Source organism: Bombus pascuorum, chromosome 13, assembly GCF_905332965.1.
Source record: "Bombus pascuorum chromosome 13, iyBomPasc1.1, whole genome shotgun sequence".
In the NCBI taxonomy this organism is placed as follows: Eukaryota; Metazoa; Arthropoda; class Insecta; order Hymenoptera; family Apidae; genus Bombus; species Bombus pascuorum.
Genome location: NC_083500.1, coordinates 9,737,271 through 9,752,031, shown reverse-complemented (window position 1 = coordinate 9,752,031; position 14,761 = coordinate 9,737,271). Strand labels below are relative to the sequence as shown.

General features: G+C 40.2%; 1 protein-coding gene across 10 annotated transcripts in view; it reads left to right on the top strand.

Annotated features, from left to right (window-relative positions):
* The window catches only part of LOC132913810 (R3H domain-containing protein 2-like), a 29,660-nt gene extending 14,899 nt beyond the window's left edge, over nucleotides 1-14,761 (top strand). The window contains exons 1-17 of one of the 10 annotated variants that reach the window (XR_009659463.1): nucleotides 1,380-1,783; nucleotides 2,438-2,734; nucleotides 3,339-3,514; nucleotides 3,840-4,120; nucleotides 4,225-4,498; nucleotides 4,585-5,004; nucleotides 5,319-5,925; nucleotides 5,984-6,180; nucleotides 6,271-7,400; nucleotides 7,480-7,633; nucleotides 7,705-7,895; nucleotides 7,979-8,152; nucleotides 8,229-8,391; nucleotides 8,474-8,660; nucleotides 8,855-8,958; nucleotides 9,101-9,187; nucleotides 9,848-14,761. Coding sequence is in view for 9 of the 10 variants with exons in the window: in XM_060972392.1 (XP_060828375.1) it covers nucleotides 3,499-3,514; nucleotides 3,840-4,120; nucleotides 4,225-4,498; nucleotides 4,585-5,004; nucleotides 5,319-5,925; nucleotides 5,984-6,180; nucleotides 6,271-7,400; nucleotides 7,480-7,633; nucleotides 7,705-7,895; nucleotides 7,979-8,152; nucleotides 8,229-8,391; nucleotides 8,474-8,660; nucleotides 8,855-8,958; nucleotides 9,848-9,897 (3,948 nt within the window). In the remaining variant the exon portion in view is untranslated. Of the gene's footprint in view, nucleotides 1-1,363; nucleotides 1,784-1,817; nucleotides 2,250-2,437; nucleotides 2,735-2,817; nucleotides 2,924-3,338; nucleotides 3,515-3,839; nucleotides 4,121-4,224; nucleotides 4,499-4,584; nucleotides 5,005-5,318; nucleotides 5,926-5,983; nucleotides 6,181-6,270; nucleotides 7,401-7,479; nucleotides 7,634-7,704; nucleotides 7,896-7,978; nucleotides 8,153-8,228; nucleotides 8,392-8,473; nucleotides 8,661-8,854; nucleotides 8,959-9,100; nucleotides 9,188-9,847 lie in introns of those variants that run through there. The other 9 variants (XM_060972396.1, XM_060972392.1, XM_060972397.1 and 6 more) reach the window with 9 other exon arrangements.

The following is a 14,761-nucleotide window of genomic DNA, read 5'->3' as shown; positions in this document are numbered from 1 at the left end:
ATATATAGGCAGCATCGAAGAAGCATCCTCGAGATCATTTTAGAAAAGAAAATTCCTCGAGTACAGATAGCTCTTTAAAGTGTCCTTTTTCAACGAGGAGCTTTTCAGCGAATCAGAGTTAAAAGGCACGAACGGAAAAATACAGGAAGAGGGAAGCAGTTGAGGTTTGCAATGAAATTGGCTATCTGGGCTCTATCAGTAAGCTCGCGTGTGTATTGCAAAGGCAATTTGTAACTTTCTAGTACTTTCTACCATCGTGTGATCGGTGCATATCCAGGAACGATTAACAGTAACCGCATCGATTATTTCTATCGAAATCAACGTTCTATAGTTTAAAAGGTAAATGTTTGCAAGTTGCATAAAATGCATCCGGAAACAGTTTGTGAAAACCTTGTGTGAATGGTTGAGGAAAACAAGGAAATGTCCAACTTTCATAGGAAGTTTTCGTTTCTCTGATCCTGCTATTTTAGAAATCTCTAAATCAAATAGAAGTAGTATAGAAATTAATTTTCCAAATTTAATTTCTCAGATTCTCTCACGAAGCTGTTGTCTCTGTACGTGTTACACTCTCACTACCAAGATCATGTTCCTGTACTATTTTAAAGCTTCGAGCTGACACGAAATACTTCCAAAATATAGGCTGGAAGATTCTAGGGTACCAAGATTCTCTTGCGCAATTGGAATAGTACCCTTAATAGAATTTTACAAGTTACAAGTTACGAATCATTAACGCTAATAAATTTGCTTGGGTATCAGCGCCAAATTTGGTAGCGAGACGAATCAAACTCTACAAGTGAATTTTACGAATTTCGATTTCTAGTATTTTACAAACTGATTTTTATTCGGCGACAGATTTTAAAATTATAAAATACAAGTCTGTATAACTTATAAACTATGACTGGTCAATTCGATAACGTTATTACTTGGCAAATTATTGTGAGAAATGGTTCAGAAATCAGAATATCATCGTAAAATGTACAGCGTAGGACAATTAAAATCACCGTAAAACAGTGATTCACTCGACACCCGGTACACTCGAAATACGCGCACGCGTGCACTTGCCCGGCGCACGGACTCTCTTCGTTCTCTCTTCCTCTGCTCTGTCCAAGACCATTCCTCCTCGCTCTTCATTCTCATGTCCCCTTCCTTCCCATCTTCGTCGGGAATTTTTCAATTCTCCCCTTGTATTCGTTTTTTTTCTACCCTTTCCATCCCCTTTCGAGCTCTAGCGTTCTCTGGATGGCTGAATCGTTCTCTCTACCTCTCTTACTCTGTCCCTCCCCCTGGCAGAGTCCGTCTCGCGCGCTCTCGATATCGCTCTCCTCGTCGAGTCCGCGATTCGAGGGACCGCGCCGCGTTTCTCTCTCAGTCTCTCGCGCAAAGCGGTTTCGTGGCGACGTACCGTTGCACACGATAGATTGTGGCTGGTCCGGGTCTCGTCTACGTGTGTTCCTGTGTGCAGTCTATCTTTCTTTTCCCTCTTGTCAACCCTCTTTTCATTCTTTCGACTCAACTGGATAGCGACAGTTTCTCAGGCCCTTGCATCACGACCCCCTTTGCTTTTCTTTCCACGTTTGTACCCTCTTCCTGCTGGAAGATGACCGTGCTGGTGGCTCAGTTCGCGGGGGACCATGGATCACCGTAAGAAAGAGACGCGGTGGTTGTCTGTCGCGACTGGTGCTCGAGATAGCGGCGAAGAAGGGATCACAGGCCGACAGAGAAAGAGTGTATTGCTATTTTCGAGACGCCGTGGAGCCCGGCCAACGTGTGCGTCCGGTTTACGGTACGAAAAAAACGAGAGGGAATCGCGGGTGGAAGGTCGTCGCGAGGCACGATCTACGATGGATCTTGTGCACGGAAATCGAGCGGTCTTGTTCGTTGGTCGATCTCGAGATATTTGTTTACGAGTGTCCTGATCGTTTTGCATTTCTATGTCGAGAATTAATCCCGCAACTGTAGGATATTCTTAATCCTAGTTCGCATAGTGGTAGTTTGAACGTGTCGAGGGTACAGGTTGAGAGAAGAGCACGATGAAAGTTAAACGCTCGAGAGAATCGTTTGATGATCTATTCAGATTACGCAAGTGATCGAGTTGATCGATCTTGGACGTCCAGTCGATCATTAACCCGCATTAACCCTTGCTACTTAATTTGGTTTGGAAAAATTCATTTGGCACCGTGAGCCACCACTGCGCCCAGTCGAGAAAAAAAGCCAGTGATATCGGGTCGATTTTACATTTACGTATCTGGGTATTTTTGGAAAAAGTTTCTACGTGCCGTTTCGTTGCTCTTATCGAGAATCTCGGGAACTGACCTATCTGAATTCTTATCACGTCGACCGTCGGCCACCTTAAGAAACACAAGTTTATTCGAATAATTCCACCGTTCTTCGATGGATCTAAAGTTTAATCCTTATCTTTCCTATTAATTTTTTTTAGAGCTTTACGAGTGTAACCACGAAGCTTTGAAAAAGAGAAATTAAGAATCGTGAAAGGTGAAAGGGTTTCGGTGTACAAAGCGAAGAATAGATTTCGACGACGATGATCGATAAGCTGATAGTGAATCGTGCGGGGTTTATCTTGGATTCAAGACTGTGAATAATGTTGAGTTTGGTCAAGAGAGAAGAGAAAAAGAGAGGATGTCTCGAACGAAGACGTAGCCGTGTTTTCGAGTCACTTTGTTGCGATGATTCCTACTCTTTGTCAATTAATCGTCATGGAGATTGGCCTCTGGAGGTTGGTTATGGTTTTACTACCAAAACAGAAAGATCGCTGATTCATCCCTTTACTGACATCGTTTTTTTTCTTTTACTATCCAGAGATAGACGATTTATAAATCGAAGTGCAGGTTGAACCAAATCAAAGAAAATAGTTATTGTCAGTGAGCAACGATATTCGTGAACGTACGCGCGTTTAATAGTAATCGTATGTACTCCAGCGAACATACGCTTTTAGCACATAGTACCTCCAGAATATGATGTTTCTAACCAATTGTTAGACCGTAATTGCGCATGCTAATTTTGTTTCACACTGTTTCCCAGACAAGAGATAGTTCGTTTATCTACGAAAGTTAGTTCGTTAATCTTTGGGAGGCATTGTTCTAATAAAAATCTTCTTTAATTCAAAGTGATCGAGTTTTGTCACGTGTAACACCGCTTGTATGCACAAAAGTGTGATAGATAATTTGTGAGCAAGATTTGATTAACATACTAAACTAAAAATCACTCGTAAATCCATAAAAATACTTATTAGTTATTTCCTCTCATTTTGTCCTCGATTATAACGGGGATCCAAATTTTTTTTCAATAAGTCATTACCTTTGTGTTGTATCTGCTTACAGAGTGTACGATGTTGGAAGGTGGACGTGCAGTGACTTGGCTCCTTGTATCAGCCCTACGAGCTGCACGTCACCCGAAAGATTCACGTACTAACCCAGTTGCACCTGTTTGAACCCACCAGTTGCAGAGTCCTGCACCGTAACCCCATGACGCATTTAACACATGGCCCGCCTGGAGAGTAAGTGTTATTCAGGCTCACGATTTTTCTGCTCCTCATTGCTTTTCCTCCTAAATCCTGATTTACTCGACAGCAGAGCACGCGCGCGTGGCTGACAAATCTTTCCAAGAAATTTGTCTGCTTGCCGTTTTCTCTCGGTGAACGAGTGTACTTTAATATAATATAATAGAGGTCTACGAAACGGCGCTGGACGAAGCAACTTTGGATAAGATACACGATTTAGCCGATGCTAAATGAAACGTTTAATCTATCTACAGGGATTAGGTGTCTTTTTGATAAACAAGGTCGAAGGAACGTAGCCAGAACTGCGTTTTGGTTGTTTCAGTACCAAGTATAGTGGTGCATAAAGGCAGCAGGTCGCACAGCCGACCTGAGAGTCCCACGGTGGTGGTGCGAGGAGGAATGCCCTCACTGCCATCCTCTAGGCAAGGCTTCGTCATAAGTGGCTCCAATACATCATATCAGAACAGCTCGGAGTCGGATATGATAGACGGGAATGCCAATCCGAATGTCGGCTCTTCTCCTACACAGAATTCTCTCCACCGCAGCTCGCCCTCCTGTCCTCCTGACAAATCAGACACAGAGAACAAGAACTTTCGTACCAGGGTACGTGTCTGATATGTTTGAAGATCCCACTATGAAAAGATCCCAGTTTTTAGTTTCTATTTTCTGAAGCATACGTGTTAAAACGAGCGTAAAATCCTTTTTAGACGAATACGAAAGTTAAGTTGCTGGTCAGGAGCCATGCTATGAGAGAGTCGACGTCTCCCCCAAGGGAGCCACACAACGGTTCGTCGTCTCCACATAGCCCTCAGTCGGTGGACGGTGAAAAGAAGTTCGTGGGCAACCTGTCTCCAAATTCCACTAACGCGAAGCTTAATAACAACGAGTCAATGTTCAACAGTAATCTTTGCCCGAATCAATCCCCCAAGCAAATGCGTAATACAGCCACTTCACCCACCTGTCGAGCTCCGTCACGAAATGGTAATATTCGTTCATTTACGAATGAGCTTTTAACAGGACTTCATCGTTATTACAGCGAAGACAGACAGAGTTTATCTTGATCGCAGGTCAATCTAGTCCCTCCCAAATTCACTCACCAAAGAATAATACCTCTCCAACGAACGGCAATAAGTCGGAGAATCAACGTTCCAAGATGACAGGCTCGCACGTGATTCAAAAATGCAATAATTGCGTAAAGAACAATCAAAATGACCGACCCGGCTTGCTTCAGACGCCTGTGTCTCCGTCGAAGGCTGGGCAGGCGTTGCAACACTCGCCAAAGAGTACGAACCTGGCTCAAAACGCGCAAAACAATCAGCAGAAGATGGAACAACGTAGACCAAATACGTTGAATATTTGCAACAACCAGTGTTCGACGCAGTGCGGCAATACCTTGTCCGTGAGCAGACCTAGCTCGCGGCACAAGCTGAGGCATCAGAATTCCTCTCAGGGTAGCTTTGACAGCGCGTCTCCTTGCCTCTCACGAGGTACGTGTGTTCCAATTTTTAATATAATGTAACTATTAGAGTGCGGATGTTTATGCAAATTGATATTTATATGAACACAACTAGAGAAATGGGGTCTATGTAGAAAAGATTTGTTACACGTACTAAATATTATAATTTCTTGTATACTGGGTGCACTCTGTATATTTGTATCTTCAAAAATCCGCAGTCTACTCGCCATATAGAAACTTAAATTACGAAAGCAAAGTTAATCCCTTATTGCAGTTGTCCTGCTATTATTATTTCAAATATATATATTTGATCTTGAGGCGAAACAATCTTCCTTTTCTTCATAGATAGCAGTACGGAATTGTATACGGACAGTACTGGAATAGATCTGGAGCATTTCATCGCGGAAACTATAAATCGTAACCAGAAGGATCGCACGGTGCTATTAAAAATCGAGAAAGATCTGATAGAATTCGCAAAGGACAAGCAGAAAGTCTGTCACAAGTTTCCAAACATGTCCTCTTACAACAGAATGCTAGTGCATCGCGTAGCAGCCTACTTTGGCATGGAACATAACGTAGATCAGTCTGGTTCCAGCGTGATAGTTACCAGAACGAAAAACATGCGAATTCCAAATACTCGTTTTAAGGAACACATCAGAGACGATCTGATTCTGTCTGAAGAACCGCGAAGAAGTATTCTGAAGAGAGATTCTAGCTCGTTCGAGGACAATTTCAATTTTAAGTCACCTGACAGATTGTCTGGCGATTATTGCCGACAGAGTAAGAGTTTCGAGGAAAGGGAGGAGGAGTATGAACGTGCCAGACGAAGAATATTTAAAGACAGCAGTGGAGAAAGTAGCGAAGTTACTTCCTGGCCTTACTGGTCTTCTTCAGAAAGTTCTGACGCTTCTGCGAGATATCGTTTGTTACATCCTTCGGATCATACGATGAGGTGAATACTGTAATAATAGTTTTTATTGTGTGTTGTACTTATCTAATGTAATAAGAAGGCTATGTTGCGTATGTAGCAGGCAAACGAAGCTCTTGAAAGGGGAATCTTTCGATGGAAGAGAATCCTGTCGAGGTTCCGTATTGAGGCCATCTGTTTCCAAGTCCTTTAGTTTCGGTGGTTACACCAGGGGAATGCTTTCTAGAGGGGACAGTGTTACATCCACTCATAGTGCTGGGGCTCGCCTTATGAAGCAAGGTTCGCACTCAGTTCTTTACGAATATACCCTTTTGTAAATCCTTCCCTACACGCATAAGTTTTATGGCGTGAAATAAGTCTATAAATTAGAGATTAAATCTGTTGCAGACTCAGGTGCTAGTATGTGTTCACGACTAAGTCCTTCGAGTAGCGGCTATAAATCGCAAAGCCAACGCAGCGATGCCACGATATCGCCGTCTCCTTCGCCATCCCCTGTGGCAACCATGACCTGCAGTCATACCCAAGTATCTAGTCAGGATCTCGCTTCTCCGGAATCGAATAATCAAACAGTGATGTGGGCGGTTACCAGTATATCTAGTGTGCCGCCAGGTAGCATAATCATAAATCCGCAAACGAATCAGCCGTATACCAATCCAGATGGTTCGATTTACCGCTTCGATCCAGAGAACCCACCAAAATTTTATACTGCTGCATTGCCGCACGAAAACGAAAGGAATAACATGTCGCCCAGCAAGACTATAGAAGTATCCGAGCCACCCAAAATAACACAAAATAATACAAAGAACGAAAATAAAAAGAGATCGCAGACTAACAAGCAACACAACGGTGGTAACACAACAGCAGTGACTCATGTGACGAACTCGGCGACATCACCGAGTTTGCCGTTCACGCCGCCACCTCAACAGAATTCAGGATCATTGCAACAACCGCAACAACAACAACAACAACAACAGCAGCAGCAGCAGCAGCAGCCGCAGCAACAGCAGCCGCAGCCGCAGCAACAGCAGCCGCAGCCGCAGCAGCAACAAACTCTAGTCAAGTCATCGTCGACAGTGCAAACTTGCAATCACAACCAAGCAGCTCAACCATACACGACCTACGTACCTACCTCAGAACCGTATAATCAGGGTGTTTATCCACCCTCTGTGGGGCAACAGACTGTGATGATGGCTCCTCATCCGAGTCAAAATCAGGCGAACGTTCAAAACAATGGTCAGGGTGATGTATTTAATCAGAATTCGGTTTACGCGAATTATGCAGTACCTGTGCAACAAGGACCAGTGTCGCAGACAACGGAGATAACTGAATTGTCGGGATATTTTATGGGTATGAGTATCTACGATCAACGCGTGACTGGTGATAACCATTCTACGCCGCCGCACTCTTACCCACAACCGCAACCATCTACAAATCAAGCAGTTCAAAATGTGCAGACGATGCAGCAGAATTACTGGCAACCACCACCTAATTCTGTACCGGTATTTAATTTTACGGCTTTATTATATTTTCTAATTTAGCTTTATATTAATTCCTTGTTTTCGTTTTCTTTCTCTGTAGGCACAACAGACGATGTACTTCGTACCTCCGCCTGGTGCAGCACTTTCAGTCAGTCAGGGTCCAGGTGATAGACAGCCATTGCACCAACAACAGAGATTTACGACAAATTATTCTTTCAATGCACAAACTATGACTCCTCCGAGCCAATCAAATTGTAAGTGAACTTCTTCAAGATTCTTCTTAATTACGATATGATAATTATTTAATATTTTATTTCTATCTTAGCTAATTACGTGGGTAGTTATCCAGTCCCTTACAATTCAATGCCCGCTGTAACACCAGCACCAGGGGATTACACGTATCAACCATCGGTTCATATGGTACCTACGTATTATCCGCCAGGTCAAACCACGATTCAACCACCACCTGTCATGTACAGAGTGCCAACACCACCAAATACTCCGAATTCTAATCAGGTAGCCATTATTACATATAATTTAAAAATATTATCAGCTTTCTTAAGATCAATCTATAAGTCCTATAATCGATTAATTTACAGATGCCTGGAATGCCACTGATGTACGTCAACTCTGGTAGCTATCCGCCACCAACGATGGTATCCAACGGAACATTTGGCCATCAAGTCGGACACAATGGCACATCACCTGCACCTCCTGGAACTTATATGACTCCCGCGCTGGTTCCCAATCTCGTTTTTAGGCAAAATGTTCCTGTGGGTTTTTTGAGATAGTTACATCGAACGAAATCAGATAAATTTAATGATGAAGATTGTTCAATTGACATCTTAGGTTGTTGCTGGTGTACGAGCTTCAACGCCAGGTAACTCTCAGAGAACTAGCAGGTCGCCGACTCCAGCACATGAGCTGTTCGGAAGTGGGAGCGGGGACAGAAGCGCACAACCCCAACCACGCTACCCACTGCCAATGTATCAGGGTGTCCATATTGTACAAGGTATGATGCATTCGTTTTATGCATTTCTGTTACATTATAATCGAGTATTCTCCATTACTTTATTGATTATTTATTATTATAGGAGACATGAGATTGATGCATCCCACAGTACCAGCCAATCCACGGTTGCAGTATGCACCAGTACCATCACCACCTGTTGTTCAAGGTTGTCCACGACCGTACCGACCGCCTTCTTATTCGTCGAACACCTCAGGCGCTGGTACGCCAACCTCGTTTGACGGGAGAAATCAGAAAATTCGTAAACAGAGGTAATTTATCAATCTTTATTTTTTTATATCGAGTTAATCAATTATTCATAGAGAATGTCGCTGTACTGGTTGGTGTTCTGTAAATGTAGGAAGAAGTAATATACTAATTTTATTATTGAATTACTCTAATGTTATTAAAATATCGAAAGTGTGTTAAAATGAAAAAGGAAGCGGTAACATAAATTGCTCGTTAGGTCCAAAGTAGCATCGTTGCCACCAACAGGCGCGCGGCCCAATCTTTATCAGACTCCTTCCATGCCGTCGCTCTCGTCTAACGTTCCGAAAGATATCAGAGAAGGTAAGAACCGACATTATCCATTAATTAGTTAGATGTTCGCTCGGTACGTTGCTTGAAAGTTCTGTTACTTTCTACTTTTGTTTCGCTTATGAAGAATGAAATGTGACACAATTTTTGACACGTTCTTGTATCTCCTTAAAAGCGAAACCTGTGGAAGACAATATGATATAAGGTACAGAACTTCAGTATAAAATACTACAAAAAGAACACACGGTATCTACATTGTAACGTAGGTGCTTTTTCACATGCGTTGATTTCGCTTTGTCGATATTTGTTGTTCGTGTGAAAAGTGTGCCTGGAAAATACTTCCTATTTTCGTGTATCCTGTTGACGCGCAAGTCACTGAAGATTAATGCATTATATATGAACCTTTTTCAAGGTCGAAAAAAAATAGGAAGCATCAATTTTCAGAGCATATATGACTGTAGCACTGTACGCTTACACACTCACGCGCACAGGTTTCTGTAGGAATATTTACTTTTCGCTCATCTATTTACGCAAACATATTGCGTTTGTTGCACAACGAGTTTCTAAGTTTTGTTTCACTTCTTTTGTCTTAAATTACTTTCGGACTATATACATAGATAGAAACAAACATATCGTGGTAAATTTTTGATTCAGAAGCGACATGTTTTTAAAATTTCTTCTTTATATTTGTTTTATTATAGCTACAGTTATACAATACATTTGCAATTCATCGTGCGATCTCTATTTTCTCTATACATGGAAGTATGCTTTAGATCAGCTGATATATATATATGTATATGATATATTAACGACACTCGTTTAACGCAATCCTGATTTGCACAACAACAATTCACTGGCATTGTATCACGAGAATCGATAATGGAAGCCTGCGCTGCTCTCAGAAATAATCTTTTAATTTCAGGGACCGTGAAGGTGACAATCACCCGCCGAAACCAACTGGTACAATATTAAGTACCCGGGCCAATTTTGGAAGAGGATCAGTGCTGAACGTAAAGAAAAAGACAATTATATCGTTACAGGCTAATTGAGAAGAACCGAATAAGCAGCTCGTGGTTTACCGCTATGCGTACATGATTCTTATTATTAATATTAATAATAATTTTAATTAAATATCTAAGAGAAAAGAAATATAAAAAGCACACACTACTAGAATATAAAAATTCACGTATTACAAAGATCGAAAAAGGAACAAAGAAGATTGAAAATCATCCCTAAGATAAAAATGAAAATGTTATACATCTCTTTTGATAAAATGCGGTGACCGATGAAACTAACAGAAAATAAAGAAGAAGGAAAAGGAAGACACATTGAAATTCGTTCATACCGATCATATAATAAAAATCTGAATTATCAGAGTATTCAAAGGAGAGAAATGAAGCAGAGGAAAAATGTATAGAGTGCATAAAGGAAGGATAATCTGTGCGTTGTTCTTTGGCGTAGGGCACGATAGACCCAGTGGTACACACCGAACAGAGTTACTGAACAGAATTTTAACTATTACAATTATTATATATTATATATACAGTATATTATATTATATCTGGAGATATTTTAATCGCGGTTTTACAGATACTATATGAATGTGAGATTTACTTTTAAGAGAAGGTACTTTTAAAATGAACACAGATATATACGCATGGATTGCCTGGCCCGGTCTACAGATCAGTCTCGACCGGCTAGGAAATCCTCATTATAAATAACGATAAAACTAATGTACGAGTATTATATAATACACGTTACTGAGTACGTTTACAGTAGCAACCGCAAACGCTGTCCAGCCAAAATCTCTGGATCGGCTCTACGTTCTTTCAGGAATGATCATTGCTCATTGATTCTTCTGTGTACTGCCACCAAAGAGTTGCGTTAATCTTAAAAAAAAAGACAAAAAGGAAAAAGTAAAAAAAAAAAAGAAGGGGAAAGAAGTAGGAAGAACAGAACAGAACAAAAATATTGCTGCCAGTTGTGACTCGCGGATAGGAATGAAATTATTTGCTACCTCAATTTTATATCGAAAAGATTTTTCATGTTATCGGCCTTTTATGGAGTTGTGAATTCTTCCAAGAAAGCTTTCAATTCTTTTCATTCAAAGACGAGAGTAACCATAATTTCATCGAATATTTAATGATACTTGCAACGTGATTTATTGTACATAAGTATTGCGTAAACGAAATGTTTCATCAGGGAGATAAACGCGATTTATATTCGAAAGGTTTCCTCTGGCATAATAATCGTCTCCCTGATATCTTGCATTCTAAGATTTGCTAACGCTTCTGATCTCTGATAATTACTTTAGTACAAGTTAATGTATCGCTCGAGGAGAAAATGTAAACGTATTCAGTACATGGATCTATATACCTAGTTCGACACAAGTAGTTAAGTAGCGCGAAACCATCACAGCTTAGTGTCACGAAAGAGAACCTGTCTCACATACATCTTTAAAAGAAAGCCGTTCTTTCTCTTTTTCCGTTGATCGTCCGTAAATAGGGAATTGATGTAAAGTTTTAGCCGATACGAGACGCGCACGTTTAACGACAATTCTGTATTATTTTGTGAGGTTTCCTTACGAGAAGAATGAACATGAAAACGCGACAGATGCTCCACACAGTAACTATGATTCGTCTTCCAGGCTTCACAGCACGCTTCTCAATCCTATAGATATCCGAACTACGTAATTAGATATACTTTTCACGCCCGATTCTACGAAGAAGTAATATGTAATTAGTTTGGCAGCGGTGATGGTGACGCGTGATCGTCGTAATTAATAATGTCTCCGTCTGTGAAAAAAATTCATCTGCGGATCAACGTAGACGATCTTCATATCGCAATTAACATTCATTTTTAGTTAATCGATCTACTATCAATAACAATGCTAAATCTAAGTTCAATATTTCAAATATCATTTCTAATAAGTTTTTAGTAAGGCGTGTACGTTGCTCCGCACGAGAAATACCAAGTGGAATCCATCCAGAAGCTTCGCTTACGGTGATTGTACTTCAGGACGTAGGTGAAGGGTGTGCCTATCTTTTTATGAGATTTAATTGAAAAAAATGCGCGCACCGCGACCTTTTATCTACCCTATGCCAAGCGACGCGAAAGAGAGGCACTACTTTCTTCATAAGAAAGCGTGATAAATTTATCTAAAGATCTCTAGATTTAAAAAGAACCGAAAGAAAAAAAAAAAGATAAAAAAGAGGGAGAAAGTGAGAGTAGAAACGAGAGAGACCTGAGCAGAATAAATATTAGACGGATTAAAACTATTCAAATGTTTCAATTATAAAGAGATGGGCGCACAACAAAGTAGTGTTTAACCGTACCTAAAGTCGTCGTAGTGATTAATGAAGATAATTGTACCTATAACAAAAAAACAACAAAAAAAAAAAAAGAAAAACAGTTCATGAATCTCTCTAAAACATAATTAACAAAAGAAGGAAAGAAAAAATGTGAAACAGGATTATAATACAGGAGAGAAACCGCTTGCAAGTGACGTTCACCATTTTATTCGCCACATTGAAATTCATTATTTTCAAATGTTATTCAGTCTACGTAATTTTATGATATTTTTATAATCAATTACGAGAACAAAATGCGAGAATACGATTAAAGGAAAAGAAGTGCATAATGTGTATAATAATATAATTTATGGTCGAGCGTTATTTGCAGGCAGTCGCGCTTACGTCGTGCAACCGGAGCAGCTGAACCAAAGTCATGATTGTAATTGCATAGTCACATTTATTTATTTTTCATTTCGCTCGCATGCGCTTTTATCAGAATACTCGATGCATCTGCTGTTACACCAGACTCGTGATTCGTTCCGCTTAACACGTTCTGCAGGAACGTTTTCTTTCGGTGCGTTTTTATTTTATAATAAATTGCTTTATTTAATATACATATGTGTTATACGTTGTAGAAGAAAGAGTTGAGAGTCTAGAGATGTGACCAGCAGGTGTATCGAGCACTGTTCACAAGTGATTTCGTAAGTTTGCCTGGGCTATTGTAGAAATGCAAGAGGAAAAAACAGAGGCACGAAGAAGGAACGAGAGAATCGACGAAATCATTCGTTCATCGGATGATGGGCTCAAGGGATATTAAAAACTATGTACGATCGACGAAGAGAACGGGTGATAAAGTTATTGTAACCTCACGTTCGTTTCCTACTATTTTTGTATGCAACATAAAAAAAAGGAGATTGACGGTAGCGAGAGAATTAAGAAAAAGAATAAAATGAAGAATTCGTGTGTGAGAGAGTGGGATAGGATGAACGATGAAGGGTGAAGAGAATATGAAACAAAAAACAAATTGAAAATGAGAATGAGTACGAAAGAATGAGCATATGAAAGTTTTTCGAAGCTTTTTCGTTTGGAGATCCTCGCATCTTCCTGATCACCTTCCGTTGATTGCGTCGCCACGTCGAAGACTCATTAGCCTTTAAGTGTAACCGGGTGCCTGAAAATTGATTAATTTCTGCGCCAAGATTAGCTGATCCCAATAAAATACCGGCACGCGGCTGAAGCTTTTCCGCCATGTGAGGAGTGTAATCGAATTTTTTCAATTGTTATCCGTGCTCCACGAGAAGCGATAGGAACTTTCTATTTTTGAGAAGAGAAGAGTAAATTAGTTGATTAATTTCACGGCTAAAACGCCACACAAGTTAGCTTTTCAGTTTGTAATCTCGCAAAGAAGTTCTGGCAACTTCATCCTGCCGCTTCTTGTGCGTCGCATCCGCAAATAGCGCGTTAAATTGGAGATCGGCGACTCTTTAATTTGATTTTCTCATATCGTTCTTTATCGTTTCGTTCATCGAACACTGTGCGGGACGCAGAATAAAGAACAGACGACGATTCGTTCGTTGCCGATCTTTTTAGATGTTAGTTGACGTGAATTCGACGTCTCACTTCAAAAAAGAAAAAGAAAAAAAACAAATCGTTATCTTGCAAGATCGTTTTTGACGATTAGTGAGTATGGAATGCGATGTCCCATGGTGAATACATCTGAAATGTCGATTGATCTTGACTGCGAATATAAATACAAAGAGGATAAGGTTCGGACGAGCTATACTTGCGTATTTGCATTCTTTCCAGATCACACCTGATTGTTTCTTTTACGTTCGACATATCACGTGGAACAGGAGCAAACGATGGCTGTGCCTTTATGCTTAATATTATAATTTAGAGTTTTCATTTGAACTGAGATTTCTGTGCAGGATATTTTCAAATCGTTTCTTGTCCTGTGTAAAGGTTGAATGTTAATATTTATGCATTAAGAAATAAGAAGATGATTCAAATGTATTCACTGATAACATTGGGCTAAACACTGTGTCAAGATGATGTTAACTCTTTGAGTCTCAGAAAGAGTAAACTTTCATTGAAATGTTTGGTCCTTTTCTGTATGGAAAATTCTATGATTTGCATTAATTTTGTGGTAGGATATCCTACATATGTATGTATATACATAGGCTGCATAGGCTGATCCTCAAAGAGTTACAAAGGGAAAAGATGATTGAGGGAAAGCGTGAGTGTGTGTGTGTGGGAAGAAAAGAAGAATAACAAAAGAAAACCTACGACGAATCGAAGAATTCGTATGCATATGCATCACGAAGGTGACCGAGAAGGTGAATGAAATTCGGAATCGTATGGTGGAAACAAAAGAGCTATACTACCAACCCAAAGATGCACAACATCATAGAGAGCCGGACAATTTGATAGAACTCATGTCAGTCTAATTATATTTCTTGTTATATTATATACATATATATATCATATTTTCCAAAAACGAATTATATATAATTCAATAAAAAAGAAGACACTCTCGTTTGATA